The sequence below is a fragment of the Haliotis rubra genome, unplaced genomic scaffold (genome assembly GCF_003918875.1).
Source record: "Haliotis rubra isolate DU_JTF1 unplaced genomic scaffold, ASM391887v1 Scf75, whole genome shotgun sequence".
NCBI classification, from domain to species: Eukaryota; Metazoa; Mollusca; class Gastropoda; order Lepetellida; family Haliotidae; genus Haliotis; species Haliotis rubra.
In genome coordinates, this window is record NW_025767468.1 from 2,607,602 (window position 1) to 2,627,422 (window position 19,821).

At 39.6% G+C, this 19,821-nt stretch overlaps 1 protein-coding gene across 1 annotated transcript; it reads left to right on the forward strand.

The window, feature by feature from the left end:
* The first annotated feature begins 285 nt into the window (after positions 1-285).
* Positions 286-18,883, forward strand: LOC124260088. The gene is made up of 2 exons (XM_046694337.1): positions 286-772; positions 18,417-18,883. Exons 1-2 carry the CDS (start codon positions 286-288, stop codon positions 18,854-18,856), a joined length of 927 nt encoding a protein of 308 aa, XP_046550293.1. The 3' UTR covers positions 18,857-18,883.
* The last annotated feature ends 938 nt before the right edge of the window (positions 18,884-19,821 follow it).

Sequence of the window (19,821 nt, forward strand, 5' to 3'; positions counted from 1 at the left end):
GCCATGATTAAGCTGACGCGTAAGGATACATCAAACGCATGTAGTTCCCAAACTAAACCCAAACGAGGGTGTATTTTGAACAGTTTTGGCTGTTGATGTAAATGCCAGAGATTGATAAGGTATAAACACTTTCCTTTAAACATAGTTTTTCCTTTCGAGTTTCGAGTTTTACATCACTGACTTCTCCATCACGTGATGTCAGACAGTTTGATAAGATATAACACCAGTGGCACGGCGCTATGATCTACATGTGTGCAGTGCAAGTACTGCAGAGAGTTAGCCATGATGTTTGAAGCAGTTTTCCGTTTGTGTATATTTCTGCCTTACATCTCTGGACTGATTCTGCCGTTAACGACATCCGACGGTACTGTCAACCTCACCAGTATCTTGAGTCACATCACTCTCCTCGAACAGACTGTGGACACTCTTCACAAAGAAACACATCAGCTGCAGATAGATCATCGGGCAACGAACGAAAGACTCCAGCTCACACAGGCTGATCTGAATATTACAAGACAGGAACTACAGACGTCTCGAACAGACCTGCAGGTGACTCGAACAGATCTGCAGGTGACTCGAACAGGTCTGCAGGTAACTCGAACAGATTTGAATATTACAAGACAGGAACTACAGACGTCTCGCACAGAAATCCAGGCAACAAAGGTCGACCTTCAACTTACGCAGACCGATCTTCAAACTACAAAGAAAGACCTTCAGACCGCCCAGACAGACCTCATGACAAAGGGTTTACAACTGAAACATTTGAATTCAGGTCAGTGTGGTAACCAAGTCTTTAAACTAGTATGGAAAACCTATTATAATTTTGATAAGCCTAGTCACGAGATTGCTGTTTCAACTATAATTAGTGTCTGAAAATACTTAAAATTTCTTAGAAAGGCGACTTGTCATTTTGACTGGTCGTACTCCAATGTCTGGGTGACTTGGCATTTTGGCTGGTCGTACACCAATGTATAGGTGACATTTTGACTGGTTATACAAAAAGGTCTGCTCCAGAGTCAATTGTTAAATCACTATCAGTTTAAACTTTGAGAGTTGATACTTGCAAACGTGCAAGGATTCTTCCATATACAGTACAGAAACATTGCATTATATATTCCACCAAGTGTTCCTTCACCGCAGTGTCCGAAACCAGCGCCGTGGCTTTCCAGGTTTTTTGTGTCAAGTTCCTACAACGTAACATCACTAGAGCCCGTGGTGTATGACAGCATCATCTACGACACTGGATCTGGCTACAACACCACGACTGGGGTGTTCACAGCACCAGTGAACGGAACCTACTTGTTCTGGATACAGTTGGGCATTCGTCCCCTAAGGTATTATCCATCCACTTCGATCAAACAATCGGGAAAGACAATCGGCAGTGGTTGGGCTGCATATTCTTCTATTTCCGAGGGCGCAGTTTCCGCTACATGTGTCAGTCATCTGCAGAAGGACGAGGAGGTGTGGGTGCAGTTTGAAGAGTTCCGTGGAGATATTCCAACACCAGTCACCGTTCGTTCAGGCAGCTATGTAGGAGATCCGATATCCTACTTTGGTGGTGTCCTTTTGACAATGGACTAATTTCATTACAGGATATCTGCTTCAACAGTTTTGTCTAATTCATCCAAACTTCATTGGCCTTCATTATCTTACAATACTTGTACTGGCAACTTAGAGCGATCTGACTTTCTAAAGGGTAATTATAAAATTAACTAATATGTGGGATGAATTTCTACACGTATCTGTATTTTTAGCACATTTCGACAAACCGAAGCAATACCAACGCGCATCATGCGCGCCAGTTTAATGTTTAGGGGCAATAACGGCAGCAGTTATCAACTGATTTGGGGCAATGGGGTAGCCCAGTGGTTAAAACGTTAGACCCAGGTTCGATTCCCCACATGGCTACAATGTGTAAAGCCGATTGGAATATTGTTAAAAGCATCGTAAAACTAAACACACTCACTTATTATCAACGGATTTTATTGAATATAGAACGTCAGTGCAAAAAAATACCCAGTCTTCATTATCTTTAGAAGCAAATTCCGTTTGTTTGGTGTAAACGGAAACATAGCTCTGAAAATTATATGAAAGGATCACTGAAAATCAGTGATGACACCAGGTGTTCGCGACAAGGGTAGGCATGTCCTGCCCTACAGTATTGTATGGTGTTATTCTCATGAATACAGCATGTGATGTGTCCTTTCAAAAACATTATCTAACCACCTCCGTGGTGTAGTGGTTAGAGTGTCCGCCCGGAGAGCGGAAGGTCGCGGGTTCGATCCCCGACCGCGTCATACCAAAAGACGTTAAAATATGGTACTTGTTGGTCCCTGCCTGGCGCTCGGCATTAATGGGTACAACAAGGACTGGTCGGCTCGGAGTCAGTATAATGTGTCTGAGTGGGGTATTGATGCTTCACTGCGGCATGGTATCTCAGTGGGCTAGCACTATAAAACCAGCTTCAGTCTGGGCTAGTACAAGCAGCTGCACATACACATACACACGCATGCACGTCGTCATATGAGCAAAATATTCTCAAGCACGACGTTAAACCCAATTTCACCTCACCTCACTTCAAAAACATTATCTAAATTCAAGTGGTCATGCCATATACCTTATGATGTCAATCACTGAATTGTCTGACACAGACTCCAGACTATTTACACAAAAGATATTGCTGAGAGCAGAGTTAAACAAGAGACAGATCAACAAAAAAGTTATGTTTAATACACAGTCAAATTAAGTTGGTCAAAGGATTCATAGCAATAACCAAACATGCCTTCTCAACCCACTCCCTCGGAAAGAGCAGGCAGGCCGTGCTACCGGAGGTCGGATGAAGTGGGTCCGTACGAACAGCTGAATGACAGGCTGTCCTATTGGAGACAGGGGACATGGGCCTAGATTTTCGAAGCTCTCTTAGCGCTAAGATAGTCGTAAGTTTATGTTAATGTATGGCACTTACGACTTTCTTAGCGCTAAGAGAGCTACGAAAATCTAGGCCATTGACAGCAGTTCTTCCATCTAAACCAATCCAACCCCAAGTCATGACTGAGCCTCCTCAAGTTCGGCTTCGTTGGAATCCTGAATCCTTGTCTTCGAAACACTTGGGCAGGACACTCTATGAAGGCAAGACAATATTTCGAGTCACCTGAAAAGTAAAGGGCTTGTTTCCCAAAGCTATCGTAGCGCTACGACTGTCGTACCTCCGATACTGGGCCTATATTTTCGAAGCTCTCTTAGCGCTAAGATGGTCGTAAGTTAAAGTTAATGTATGACACTTAGCGCTAAGAGAGCTTCGAAACTCTAGGCCCTGTAACATAGACTTACGTCAGTCGTAGCGCTACGATAGCTTTGTAAAACGGAGCCCTGGAACCCAGTCCTGATGTGTCCAATTGACGTGATCTTCAGCCCAATCCAGACGTGCCTGCGTGTGATATTGGATCGATGGGATTCGGATGTATACCGAGACGAGCCTCACGGAGACGATTATGCACTGTTTGAGCTGAATCAACGTCATCAACGTACCAATTGTCATTCCTGACACTATGTGGTTCGCGATTATACATGGCAATAGATGGGACTCGCAGTCTTTGAGGTAGGTCAGCACGATTATCTCATGAGGAGAGTGAAGCCCATTTCTGGTGTGTCTTGCCGTGATATTGCTGAAATATTGCTAAAAGCGGCGTAAAACTAAACTCACTCACTCATGAGGACCATTATGCTCAAGCCTGTGTCGCAGAGAGGAATCGCTTCGGGGAGGTTACGTGAACTGGGGTGGGATAAGTGCTCATCAGGGAACCCCTTTTAAAACAGCTGCTGTTTAGGGAAATTTGATAGGTGTGGGCTACAGAGACAAGATTTTCGGACCAGTGACAATACAGTTTCTTCAACGTCGTGATTCAAGATTGACAATGACCATGATAACGTCCGCCTTCACACGCCTAGAGTTGCTTTGACTTTTTTTCAGTGAACAAAGTACTGCCTTGGCCTGCAAATTCACCGGATATTTCCCTTATTGAGCACGTGTGGGATGAAATGGAGAGACGTCTACTCTGTATGCCAAATCCGCCAGATAAAGTATGTGAGTTGAAAAGAACATGAGATGCCATTCCACAAGCCTCCAGTGACCATCTGATAGACTATATGCGTGGGCGATGCTCTGCCGGTCTCACTGTTCACTGTGTGCGTACCCGTTATTGGGTTTGTGACCGCCGCCTCGCAGTGGACATTAATTTCGAAAGTATTTTAATAATCTCCAGTCAACCAGACAAACTTGACCCATCCGAGACAACGTATCAGGCCATAAGGCAGCAAACATACAGAAGATCAAATACTCGAGAAAACAAGACATTAAAAGATGTCAAAAATGACATTACATTACAGACCACCACCATGTAGCTGGAATATTGCTGTGATTGGCGTGAAACACCAAGCGAACAAACCCGAAACAATTGATCATTGAATTCTTCCCTCTGAAACCAAACAAAGAAAACAAACCAATATTACCTGAATACCAACAATCTGATGGGTACGTGTTGGACAAAGTAGGTGGACACAGCCGAATCCCTTGCTCGATAGCTAAACCTTTGAAATGGCTACTGCCAGTACAACGTTAATTGGTATCGGAATAAGGCATAACATTTGTGTTCCGAAAACCCCTTCAATATAATTCGATAGCACATAATTCAACACTCTCATGTGTATTGTGAAAATATGAAACACTTTTCATCAGTCAGTTATCATACAAGTAATGCAATATGTTATGTAATTTAGGTGTATGTTAAGATTCTCGCAGCACAGCAAAAGGATATCGCGAGTGACCGAGTAACAGAGTAACCATCAACCAGTTTGAACATCTCTCATGTCAATTCTGTTGCATGGTTCTGGGGTATAGTGAATTTAAATGCATTGGAAATATATATTTTGGCACTGAAACGTTCTCATAATAGTTGAAACTCATTTCTACGAGTCCTCAAAAGCCATTTAAGATGGTATTGTATATGGTTGAAAATGCAAGTGATGCTCGAAATAAACATATGGGCTATGTTAATTAAAACTATACTGTTTCAACTGGATCTTGGATATGCATGGATTGGGCAGGGAGTTGAGGATGTTACAGCTTTTTATCCCTTGTGCAACAAAGATGTAAAGATTGCTTTCACCAAGAATGGACTAGGATATATTTAAAGTGGAAAATGTTCTATTCGCATTCTTTGCTGAAACAACATCTTATGAGTGAGTGAGTGAGTAAGTGAGTGAGTGAGATTTAGTTTTAGCAATATTCCAACAGTATCACGGTGGGGGACACCTGAAATGGGCTTCACACATTTTACCCAAGTGGGGAATCGAACCCGGGTCTTCGGCGTGACGAGCGAACGCTGTGACCACTAGGCTACCCCATCGCCCCAAACATCTTACGTGTGAAAAGTATTTACCTACTTTAAATGTGAGGAAATAAAGAGCAGTTTCGATGTGGTTATTATAATCTAACGTATTATAAAAAAACATGTCATGCCACTGAGAACCAATCATGCAGAAAGTGGAACACTGATAATATTGAAGATGAATACCACGTTATTCTCAGATGTCCACAGTATGAAGACCAAGGAGTCATTATATCCCATCTAAGTATACATCCTGTCTCACAATTTACGCATTCTGTATACTTATGCCAACAGAAAATGCCCAGCTTCTACAGAATGTTGCTACGTTAATACCCCATGCACTGTCAACACGTAAACGTACATGTACCAATAACCCATTATAACCGTTTTGAGTTAACACGTCAAAATTTAATTCTGGACTCAGAAAAGTCCAGAAAATCTCCGCACTGTGGGCACTTCCTGACAAGAGATTTGACCAAATGAAACATGCAGTTGTTATGAATATATGCCAAGGATGAAAAAAATGAATTTTTTTTTTCGAAAACTTGAAATTTAAACTCGCTCGCCCACGGGCGAACAGTGGCCCATGGGCGAGAATGTTTAATTTCGATCTGAATTCATGTTTTGGAGGTTGTAAATGAATGAGTGTATGTTTATAAGCATCATGACACAGATTTCAACTCATTTTGACTTAGTGCGACTAACTTAGAGCGATATTTAAAAATCTCTCCCGTGGGCGAGAATATTTACTTTTACTCAATATTTATGTTTTGGAGGTTGTAAATGAATGAATGTATGTTTATAAGCATCATGTCACAAATTTCAACTCATTTTGACTTAATTCAACTAACTTAGAACGATATTAAAAAATAGATAGAGGACGAGTGTCAGAACACTATCAAGATTTTAACGTATTGTTACAGGAACAAAGTGCGAACAAAGATGATAAAGGTCTCTCACGAGTACTTTTATCTATCTTACAGGCAAGTTATCAAGTTGCACGAACCAGACACTGCCGATAGACTCACCACAGACGTCCAGATACATTCAAAGCAGATTACATAATTTTATCTCTAACTGTATATTATATCTGTAACTACTCCAACATGCCCGTATCATTCTGTATCATGCACTGCTGGCTTGTGTCGTGTGATTGCCAGGGCTGTCAAGTATCATGACGTTTGAGAGTGTCATGCCTGTATAATTTCAGTGTACGTTATCAGCATATAGAGTAGTCCACGTGATGACAAAACAGAGACCACCCATAAGTCCAAAGTGATTGTCTGTGCTCAAACTCGCCAGCCGTCCTACCTCGACTCTTTTAAGCCCCATAGGTCAACGTTTATGCTTACAGTTAAAGTGTAACCCAATTTAATTTGGTTATTAGGACCCTGTATTTTTATCAGCTGCAGCTTAACTGTACTACCACATTCATAAGCTATACTCCTACTCCTTCTACACACATAATGGCTAAGATAACCTTCTCACTTCTTCCCAACCCCAGTCCTTCCTTCCCGAAACCCCGACCCCACCTATTGTCTTTCTTCTTAATTCCAAACCATTATCAATAATAATAATAATAATAATAATAGTAGTTTATTATAGTGTCATGTGTTATAAATGATGGGACAGCATAGTACAGCATATAAAATGCAAACACCAGGCCTCGAGAGGCCGAAATGACACCTTAAAAAAGAATATCAGCAATATTTAAAAAGCGTTTAAAAAATATGAAAAGATTGTTGACATATATACACACTTAGATACATGCATAGGTACACATTTAAATACTAGCATGGATGCGTACAAACATAGATAACTGCAAAGATACCTTCATACATAAATTCATCCATACATAGACGTATACATACCTAAATACATACATAGACACATGCATACATAGACACTTACATACATACATAAATACAAACAACACACACACACACACACACACACACACACATACATACACACACACATACATACAAACATACATACATACATACATACACGTACACACACACACACATACATATATACACCCACTTACACAACATATACACGCACATACATACGTTCATCTTTACATACACACACATACAGACATACATACATACATACACACCCACGTACATACGTACACACGTACATACATACATACGTACGCACACAGGCACAGGCACAGGCAGGCAGGCAGGCAGGCACGCACGCACGCACGCACGCACGCACACACACATACACACTCATACACACTCATACTTAAATGCATACATACATACATACATACATACATACATACATACATACATACATACATACATACATACATACATATACATACATACATACATACATACATATATACATACATACATCACACCACATCACATACATGTAGAGATAGCACATAGAAAAATAAAACTAGTTAGTTAAAATTAATGCATTAAAATTATTTACAGTTTTCTTGAAAATATTTTTTTGTGGAACATACTTTGCAGATTTTTGGCTCGTTCGTATTGGATATCGTCATTTGACAACAACCAGCAAAACTTATCATATAATTGGAGGTCCATAAAGCTTGAGTTTAGTTGGTTACATTTATAAAAAAGTCTCGTTCTGATGTCGGAGTAGAAGCTACACTCCATCATGAAGTGCACCTCATCTTCTACTGCGTGGCCTTCACACAGTGTACACAGTCTATTTTGAAGGGGGGTCAAAGGCTTGGTATACCGTCCTTTCTCAATATTGAGGGGGGCAGGCTTCTACTACGAAAAGAAGCAAGCAGGCTTCTTTGCTGTCTAGTTATATTTATTCTTGTGTAGTGACAGACACATATTTCTTGTTTATAGAGTCTATATGTCTGAGTTTGTTCCCATTGGGTTTGTTATGGTCTTTGAACAAATCGTGGAGCCACTGATCACTGTCTCTTTGGTCTAAAATGTCAAGGGCTGTTTGTAGTAGTTCAGTTCTGTTAATATTTAAGCAAAACACATTAATATTTTCCTGTCCATGTATGTTGAGTTTTTTTATGAAGTCTTGGGTTCTGTTATCCCAGGATGATTTTCTCCGCACTGACCATCTATGAAGAGCTGCACTTAATGAATCCGGTTCGGCCGTCACTATTTTGTGATAATAGCGGATTACTTCAGTCTTTATTTTCGAGTCAGAGCTTCTCCAACCCAAATCACCTCTCACAGCTATAGTTGATGTGTTTTTTCTAACTCCAAGGAAAAATCTTCCTGCTTTATTCTGGATTTGTCCTATTTCCTTGTATTGATTTAGTCCCCAGATACTTGCACTGTAGTTGATTATGGGCTGGACATAGCTATCGTATAGCTTAGTAAAAACATCAAGACAGAAACCTCCAAGAGAGTTGAATTTGGCCATAACAACACCCAGGGCTCTATTAGCTGATTTACACACTTCTCTTACAGTTTTCTTATAGTCACAGTGCTCATTGAGCCACAAACCTAAATATTTATATTCAGAACAATAATCAATATTCATATCACCACAAGTGAATCTGTGAAGTGATATAGGAGTAGAGATTGGTCTGCAGTGCATAATCTTTGATTTATCTTTATTTATGGTAAGTTTCCACTTTGTTGTCCAGGAGTAAAGGCAGAATGTATACTCCTTGCTATCAGCTTAGTCATACCTACAATTATCTACACTCATTTATCTTCTGCTTCACCTTTTTTCATTTTTGGTTTCTGACGTTTCTTCTTCCAAATTAAACCCGTGAAGGTCCGAGTTAGAATGAGCCTTCAGTAACCCATGCTTGTCTACCCGTGAAGGTCCGAGTTAGAATGAGCCTTCAGTAACCCATGCTTGTCTACCCGTGAAGGTCCGAGTTAGAATGAGCCTTCAGTAACCCATGCTTGTCGTAAGAGGCGACTAACGGGATTGGGTGGTCAGGCTCGCTGGCTTGGTTAACATGTCATCGGTTCCCAATTGCGCAGATCGATGCTCATGCTGTTGGTCTAACTGGATTGTCTGGTCCAGACTCGATTATTTACATGACGCCGCCATATATTTATTATCATGTTTGTAGCCGTTTTCATTCAAAATTCAATTAGGTTAACACCCCATCATTTACATTTTTGGGGTATGGCGGTTTATCCCTTATTATAAACATATTAATTATTACTTTAGGTCCCACCTACCCTGTCGGCGTTATTGGCTACAGCCAGAAGCTGACGTTAAACTCATAATCATCATCATATGTAGTCACTAGGCACTTAAAACATTAGAAGTACTGTAATGCCATGGAACAAGTTATCTAACTACAGTATGACGTGATATTGTATAGTAGATGATTTGAGAATACAGAAGCACTGAAAAGCATCGTTTTAACCACCAAGGGCATAACACTAGTGACCCAGTTCAGGATCGAGTGATGACTGAAAATGTCAAAAATGACGCTTCGCAACAATCTGCGAATGATCCAGAGTTCTATCATTTTTATGTGATATGGCTTCACAGAACAACACAAAGGTACTACCTTGTGTTGGAAACTGTATGTGAAAAACTGCTTTAATGATACATTGATTCATAAAACAGAACAGAAATCACAGCAAGATAAGCCCCAGTACAGTAGCTTATTCATTAATTTGTTAACGTACAACATGCGAAATAATTCAGCGCAATTGGAAATGTGGCTCGTCAATGGTATGCGTGTACGAACAGTTAATATCAAAACATACACGTCGGAACAGTCAAAATTAAGAAATTGTTGAATATGAAATATTACTTTTAATTTGTAATTCTTGTAACATTAACAGTATTGTGAGAGCTTTAACTGTATTGAAATATGTCTTGTCAATCCTATTGACATTTGCCAATAACCACTTCCAAATAAAATAGATAGTCTATGCTGCTTCAGAACAAATAAAGGTTAATTAGGGAGCCCGAACTGGGTAATTAAGGAAAGAAATCAATACACTGTCACTTCCGGTGTCCTCCCATTACGCAGACAGCCAGTTCGCAGACACCTTAAAACAACAACATTTACGGTTCAGTGAACAGATTATCTACTACCTGTTACCTACACATTATTATGGAATAGTTCAAATAAAAACACACGAACAAACTGAAGCTTTATTATTTATTTTGAAAGATGGACGAAAAGACAGTAATTTGAATTTTTATTGCTGCAATATAAACACACTGTCAGTTAATTTTCATAAACATTTCGGTTTAACCTTCTAGTCTAACGGGAATCGGCATCATCATATTGAAAACATTAACTTAGCTATTAGAAATTGCGACACTGTTGTATCGTATAAATCAAATAAAGACTATGAGCCTAAATGTTATATGTTTTGCACACAATATTAAGATATAGGACGAGTGCACTTAACTACGATTTATTTAGAATAATTGTTTAAAGTATGACGCATCATGTGAATGTGACCATGGATGTGAGAATGTTTTTTCATTACTTCCTTGAATGTCCCAATGTATACTACTCAAAGACAAACTGTTACAATCTTTAGAAAGTATTGTTAAAATTAGAACACTGATTGGTATTATTCGTATCTTACATGGCAATGCAGGTGTCTCATTTACTGCAAATCAGAATGTTTTCAAATATGTACATATCTATATCTCTCCAACAAAACGTTTTCTCAGTTAACTTCTGTTGTACATATGCTATTATTGGGAGGGGTCTTTTCTATCAATAAACACAATCAAACCTCTCAGTGACAAACCTGTTTTTATATTCGACAGTAATTGATAGTAAAATCAATTTTGAGAAGAGAAATCATTTATCATTTAATCACAACAAAGTTCTATTTGCCCACAATCAAACTTCTCAGTAACGAACCTGTTTCAGGCTCACCCTGCTCTGCTCACTAGACAGTGGACTGTTCCATTATACCCGTAGGTGTTACCCTAATTAACCTTCTAGTTCAGTGTCTGCCAATTGGGTGTCTGTCAAATGGGTGTCTGTCAGTTGGGAGATAACCTCACTTCCTGCCCAGGACGTCACACGTCACTACTCAGGAGCCAATGGCATTGTCAAACCTTCTCACAAAGCAAAAAAAAGCATCAAAACTGTGTTTTTATTCTACGTGACACTCGGTATGTCGTCATAGTATTCATTGTTGAATAAATTCTATCGTGGGCAACCCCACACTTGCGAGGTGTACCTACCCAGGTTCGCACGTTTCGTTTTAATATTTTGTGATCAATTATTTTGTAATTCCCGTCTGCCCGTCACGGCTATTCTTCGCCCGAGGTTTTAGGGGAGTACACCCCACCCCACCCGTCCCCAAACCCTATTTAAATAGAAACATGAAGCAATTCCACATAAATAAACATGCAAAGTACACACAATATGGCAATGCTAACACTGAGACCATTCTGATTTATTTAGCAGAGTAAGATTGGCACTATTTTGGCGGTTCTCACTTTTGCACTCTACTTTTTTACCTGAGGCATGCAGATTCTTGGTGAGTTTTAATTTTCATTTATTTTGTTATTTTGGTGTTTTAACGGCTGGGGCCCGCTGAGTGAGTCTATTATAATAATTGTATCTGTATTGTGTTGTTTAACGAGCTGGACATGGAGTGCTGTTATCATGAATGTTATCATATATTAGCGGGATGCATTGATAGTAATGAAAACTTTAAGAAGATATTGTACCTCAACATGCAAACCTATCCCGATAGCTCTCATCGTCACTCTCATGTCAATCCATTGTGACTGTTGCAGACCTTCTGTACATCCTCTATATATAAGCAAGTTGGGGTTTTTTATTGAGGATTTATTATTGCTAAACACACATTTAACCGAGATGAAGAAGGGGTTCTCCAATTCCATGTATGCTTTTGCTCTCATAAGTTAGACATCCCATTTGTCAGACACGCCGATTATCAGACAACTTTGGACCAATCAGGCGTGACTGTGATTACAAACCTAGTTTTACCCACTGACGTAATAGACCTATCCCATAGACTAACGAGATGTTTTCATATTAGTGGTTAGTGGTATATTTTAACACTAATTATGAGTTTGTTACTTTTTGTGCAGAAATACTTTGATCAGAATACTAATGTTTATTGACTTCGGCTTCTCACAGTTTGTGTTCATAATGTTCACTTTGATCAAAACAGGATTATAGATTTCCCATGTAACTAACTGAGTTACTCCCAGAGGTGGATACGACGGGCTGTTGGGCTTCCTCTGCTCCCCCTATGAATAACTGACAAGAAACTTGAAACCAAGATCGAGTAAACTGTTAAAACACAAACTCAATGAAGCTGCAAGTTTGCACCTAAACAATTAAAAAAATCAAAACAACACAAATATTTAATAAGAATAAATAACCATCACTAAACTATCGATAGTCACACATACTATCGATGCATCGATAGTTTTTCATTTCTACCATCGATCAATTGCTTTCGGAATAATTGCAATTCATCGATAGTTTGATGCATCATTACAGCCCTATTAATTAGATCGCTTAATATATTCTTATGCACATAACTTTGGATCAATCCATTACCCAATAAAGGTAACAGTGCAGTGTACCTGAGTGCAACCAACCATTACCTTTGTTGATTTAACAAGTCTGGGACGTCTAACTGATCGGAGGACACCACAGAGTAAGTTGCATGCAATATTTTTAATATTGCCCTTGTGGATTTCCATTATGATTTGCACACATTATGTTTTGCACACAGTGTACATAACTATCTATGTAATTGTATTATTGTTATGGAGCGGCATTGACATGCATGTTTATGTTTGTTTGCCGGTTGTATCCCATAACCCGTACATGCCACTACCCCTACAGCCCAGTACCCCTACAATTAGTTAAAACAACACACGGCATTTACCTGTCTGGCATAATGAACTGACCCAAAGAGAGATTAGTGCATAGAGTATACAGATGAGATCAAGGGAGGGATTAAACTGTTCTTTAGTGTTTTGTGTCAAGGAAATTTGGGATTAGCTAAAAGTTGTTTTAGTTTAAAGAAATAGAGTTGTGACGTGTAAACAGATCAATGTTTTCTGATCAGTAGTGTAAATCAACAACTGATTTTGTTAGTGGCTGTAACCTCGAAGGGGGTTAAAGTACTGTCAAACTGTTGTCCTCCTGAGAGGGTACGAAAGTCCTAAAATAATTATAGTAAATTGAAACGTACTACTATTTTCAACTGCAGTATATATAGGTTGTTGTTTTAAATTTATTGCTAGATTGTCAAAAATTGCTACCATCCGATGGTGTAAACCCAGCTTGGGTCCATGCACTTTAAGTCCCCATGGCCCCTAGTATGGTGATCTACCTTCAGTTATTGGCAATGTAAAGCCTGTTTTATATTGTATTGTCATTTATAGTTAAAATAGATTTGATTACTAGTTTTAAATATATATCTGTGATAATCTAGTTGCTTTACTGTCCTTCGTTGACAGGTTTTTAAAATTTACTTTCAGTGACTATAAATCTATGGTTTGATTTAATCACGATATGGCTGAAATATTGCCCATGTTACTTGAAATCTTAACTTACTCACTCACATTCTTCTATGACACCGGATGTATACGCCTGAACAACCAGTTCCGGTTTAATTTGTATTTACACGTGTGCAGAAAAATATATATCAGATGTCAGCCTTGTCAGTTGAGCATCTACCTGTACCAAATGTCTGGTGACGATACACGTAGCAGCTATATAATTCCCATCCATACATATGGAATTAAAATATTAAATTAGATATTTTAAATATGTTATTAGTCTTCACATGTATTTGTAACATTTGTATATATATTTTCTTATGTCTGTTATGCAATAAATTTACAGTCATTGCTTGTTGACTACGTGAACTGATTGCAGTAATGATGTGTTGACTACGTGAACTGATTGCAGTAATGATGTGTTGACTACGTGAACTGATTGCAGTACTGATGCGGTGTGTTGACTACATGAACTGATTGCAGTAATGATGTGTTGACTACATGAACTGATTGCAGTAATGATGTGTTGACTACGTGAACTGATTGCAGTAATGATGTGTTGACTACATGAACTGATTGCAGTAATGATGTGTTAACTACGTGAACTGATTGCAGTAATGATGTGTTGACTACATGAACTGATTGCAGTAATGATGTGTTGACTACGTGAACTGATTGCAGTAATGATGTGTTGACTACATGAACTGATTGCAGTAATGATGTGTTGACTACGTGAACTGATTGCAGTAAGGTTGTATCCCATAACCCCTACATCCCACTACCCCTACAGCCCAGTACCCCTACATGCCATAACCCCTACAGCCCAGTACCCCTACAATTAGTTAAAACGACACACGGCATTTACCTGTCTGGCATAATGAACTGACCCAAAGAGAGATTAGTGCATAGAGTATACAGATGAGATCAAGGGGGGATTAAACTGTTCTTTAGTGTTTTGTGTCAAGGAAATTTGGGATTAGCTAAAAGTTGTTTTAGTTTCATGATGAAAGATAAACCTCTAGTGAGTAGAACAATTTTACAAATTGGATAATGTGTAGGTTGTTAAATGTTGAAATTAAGTTGTTTTAGTGCCATGATAAAAGATACACAGTATTATTGAGAAGTGGAGGGAAATGAGAAGGTGAGACGAGAAAGTAAATTGAGATAGTTCGGTATAGTATATAGCTGTTGACAACAAACTAACATGGCTGGTCTGCGTAATGTTGAGTTTGTTATGTCACGGAGAGGTAGCCCCCAAGTCCTATTTGACGGTTATCTTCACACTAAGAATGTCGAGAGACAGTCTTGTGTACACTGGAAGTGTGTTCAGTCAACATGCAGAGGAAGAGTCACAACTGTTGGCAATGTTGTAAGGAATGCGACAGAACATAATCACCCACCAGAGGATAGTCAGAAGGTCCGGTTTGAGTAGAGTATCCCTGCTAGAAGGAAGCCATTTGAGTAAAAAGCATTAACTGATAATCCCATGAGTTCATTAACTGGTGTGATATCGTCAAGCTCAAAGCTAGTTAAACAAACAATCATGTGACTTGTGACTTTTAATCCCACAATCCGTTAAGAGCTAAACAAATAATAATCTGTTCATTTCTCCTGTTTTGATAAGATCCAATTGCTTACAGCGTCACACTAAAGGAATAATTAACTTGAAAGTGAAATAGTATAAACAAAGTAAATAACTGGAGAACATGATGTTTTATAATAGTTCTTTTTTCTATGACTTTTTTTCCATGACTTTTTTCCGTCCATCATTTGTTCAAGGTCACGTGAATCAATCAGAGATATACATTATTACATGAGGTAGGGTAAATGTGCATTGTACGTGCTTAGGAACCTTGAACTTGCAGTTACATTTCATTATTTGTGTACAGATATTGGTCTAGAATAATTTATCAATTCGTTTAGTCTTGAAGATGTATTGATGCAGGGACTCCATTATCTTCTTGTTGACATTGTTGGTAGCTAGAGGTGTTCCTAATTTTCACAGTTTGGAGTGAGTGAGTGAGTGAGTTTAGTTTTAGGCTGCACTCAACAATATTCCTGCTATATGGCGGCGGTCTGTAAATAATCGAGCCTGGACCAGACAATCCAGTGATCAACAGCATGAGCATCGATAAGCGCAATTGGGAACCGATGACATGTGTCAACCAAGCCAGCGAGCCTGACCACCCGATCCCTTTAGTCGCCTCTTACGATAAACATGGGTTACTGGTTACATTATATCCCATCTAAGTATACACCCTGTCTCACAATTTACGCATTCTGTATACGTATGCAAACAGAAAATGTCCAGCTTCTACAGAATGTTGCTACGTTAATACTCCATGCACTGTCAACACGTAAACGTACATGTACCAATAACCATTATAACCGTTTTGAGTGTTGTACTAGTTTCTACAGTTCAGTTATAAAGAATATCTCACGAGAATATCTCCATATTCAGTCCGAATATGTTAATCTAAATATATGTTTTCAAGTCTCTCAACACATGACATCGATATCGAGATTTAAGAGGAAAGAGGATATTTTCGTTTATGTACATGACTGAGGGCACGGGTGGCTTAAAAGTCTAATAGGTTTATAATGTGTTGCAATTCGCCGTGTAGGGTTGTTTCCTTTTGACAAGACTGAAGTCTGTTTTCGTTGGCTACGAATGAGTACCTCAACGTCAAATTCAACGTCTGATACAATCAGTGAAACGGAGTGAGTAAGTTAGTGAGTTTAGTTTTACGCTGCATTCAGCAATATTGCAGCTATATCGCGGCGGTGTGTAAGTAATCGCGTCTGGACCGAGAATCCAGTGATCAACAGCATGAGCATCGATCTACGCAACTGGGAACCGATGACATGTGTCAAGCAAGTCAACGAGCCTGACAACCCGATCCCGTTAGTCGCCTCTTACGACAAGCATGGGTTACTGAAGAACAATTCTAGTCCGGATCTTCACGGGTCCGTTGGTTACGAACCCTACCCCTGTTTTTAGGTTTGGCAGCACTATTCATTTGCTGATGGGCTTCACCAACGTGGCAAACGTGAAAGACCTCAAGCAACTAACAGGAATCTTTCCTCTCACATGCGTAATTGGGTGAAGCCCATTTGTCCCCTGCCGTAATTAAGGAATATTGATAAAAGCGGCGGTAAACCTCACTCGCTTACTCACACGAAAATCCACACAAACCAAATTGATTATGCGATAACAGCAGCATAATACATAGCAGTATATATTTACGGAAAAAAAACAAACTTACTTTGTAGATCACTTGTGAAGTGATATTCGGCACTCATCAACTCTTCATTGTTTTATTACTTTACCGAAGAACCATACTTATTCTCCTATCGTGAGAAGCAACAGTCTGCCACATGCATATTTTTGGAATAATCTTATCTTCAACTACGTCACAGGCACAAGAGTGTCCCGACAAATAGTTAAATTGTCTTGTGCATATCCCAGAAATATTCCATTATTACGTAAAAGCAGAGAAGCGTAAGGATACATCAAAGGTATAAAGTGCCAAAACTGAAACACACCAAGGGTATATGTTCACATATTTGGCTGTTGAGTTATATCACAGAGATATATATGGCGTATACATTTTCATTTAAATAATTTTTCCTTCCTAGTCCTTCCTTCATCGACGTCTCTGTCACGTGGTGTCAGACAGTTAGATAAGGTATAAAATCATTGGCACTGCGCTTGAATTTTCATCTAGTACAAGTAAGCCATGATGTTTGAAGCAGTTTTCCGTTTGTGTATATTCCTACCTTACATCTCCGGAATGAGTCTGCCGTTAACGAAATCCGACGGTACTGCCGACCTTACAAGTATCTTGAGTCACATCACTCTCCTCGAACAGAATGTGGACACTCTTCACAAGGACACAAATAGGTTGCAGATTGATCTCGGGACAACGAACGAAAGACTCCAGCTCACACAGGCTGATCTGAATATTACAAGACAGGAACTACAGACGTCTCGCACAGAACTGCAGGCAACAAAGGTCGACCTTCAACTTACGCAGACCGATCTTCAAACTACAAAGAAAGACCTTCAGACCGCCCTGACAGACCTCATGACAAAGGGTTTACAACTGAAACATTTGAACATCAGGTCAGTGTGATAATCAAGTCTTTAAACTAGTATGGAAAACCTAACGTGACATAGTTTTGATAAGCCTAACATTTGAACTCAGGTCAGTGTGATAATCAAGTCTTTACTAGTATGGAAAGATTGCTAATATAATTTTGATAAGCCTTTCAACTATAATTAGTGTCTGAAAATACTTAAAATTCCTTAGAAAGGCGACTTGTCATTTTGACTGGTCGTACTCCAATGTCTGGGTGACTTGGCATTTTGGCTGGTCGTACACCAATGTATAGGTGACATTTTGACTGGTTATACAAAAAGGTCTGCTCCAGAGTCAATTGTTAAATCACTATCAGTTTAAACTTTGAGAGTTGATACTTGCAAACGTGTAAGGATTCTTCCATATACAGTACAAAAACATTGCATTATATATTCCACCACGTGTTCCTTTACCGCAGTGTCCGAAACCAGCGCCGTGGCTTTCCAGGTTTTTGTGTCAAGTTCCTACAACGTAACGTCACTACACCCCGTTGTATATGACAGCATCATCTACGACACTGGATCTGGCTACAACACCACAACGGGGATGTTCACAGCACCAGTGAATGGGACCTACATGTTCTGGATACAGTTGAGTATTCGTCCCCTAAGGTACACTCCATCCACTTCGATCAAACAATCGGGAAAGACAATCGGCAGTGGTTGGGCTGCATTGTCTTCTTCTGGTGAGGGCGCCGTTTCCGCTACATGTGTCAGTCATCTGCAGAAGGACGAGGAGGTGTGGGTGCAGTTTGAACAGTTCCGTGGAGATATTCCACTAACAGTCACCGTTCTTTCAGGCAGCTATGTAGGAGATCCGATATCCTACTTTGGTGGTGTCCTTTTGACAATGGACTAATTTCATTACAGGACATCTTCTTCAACAGTTTTGTCTTATTCATCCAAACTTCATTGGCCTTCAATTCTTACAATACTTGTACTGGCAATTTAGAGCGATCTGACTTTCTAAAGGGTAATTCTCCTAAAATTAACTAATGTGTAGGATGAATTTCATCTACACGTATCTATATTTTCAGCACATTTCGACCAATTGAAGCAATACCAACACGCACCATGCGCGCCAGTATAATGTTTAGGAGCAATAACGGCAGCAGTAATCAACGGATTTGGGGCAATGGGGTAACCCAGTGGTTGAAACGTTAGACCCAGGTTCGATTCCCCACATGGTTACAATGTGTTAAGCCGATTTCTGGTTCCCCGCGGTGATATTGTTGGAATATTGTTAAAAGCGTCGTAAAACTAAACACACTCACTTATTATCAACGGATTTTATTGAATATAGAACGTCAGTGCAAAAGAATACCCAGTCTTTATTATCTTTAGAAGCAAATTCCGTTTGTTTGGTGTAAACGGAAACATAGGTCTGAAAAGTATATGAAAGGATCACTGAAAATAAGTGGTGACACCAGGTGTTCGCGACAAGGGTAGGCATGTCCTGCCCTACAGTATTGTATGGTGTTATTCTCACGAATACAGCATGTGATGTGTCCTTTCAAAAACATTATCTAACCGCCTCCGTGGTGTAATGGTTAAAGCGTCCGCCCGGTCGCGTGTTCGATCCCCGACCGCATCATACCAAAAGACGTTAAAATATGGTTCTTGTTGGTCCCTGCCTGGCGCTCGAAAGTAATGGGTACAACAAGGACTGGTGGGCTCGGAGTCAGTATAATGTGTCTGAGTGGGGTATTCATGCTTCACTGCGGCATGGTATCTCAGTGGGCTAGCACTATAAAACCAGCTTCAGTCTGGGCTACTAGAAGCAGCCGCACATACACATACACACGCATGCACGTCGTCATATGA

Excerpts from the sequence above, each read along its gene's own strand:
- LOC124260088 (XM_046694337.1), top strand. The coding sequence starts at position 286 with ATGTTTGAAGCAGTTTTCCGTTTGTGTATATTTCTGCCTTACATCTCT. Across the intron at positions 773-18,416 it reads ACTGAAACATTTGAATTCAG|TGTCCGAAACCAGCGCCGTG; the intron begins GTCAGTGTGGTA and ends CCTTTACCGCAG.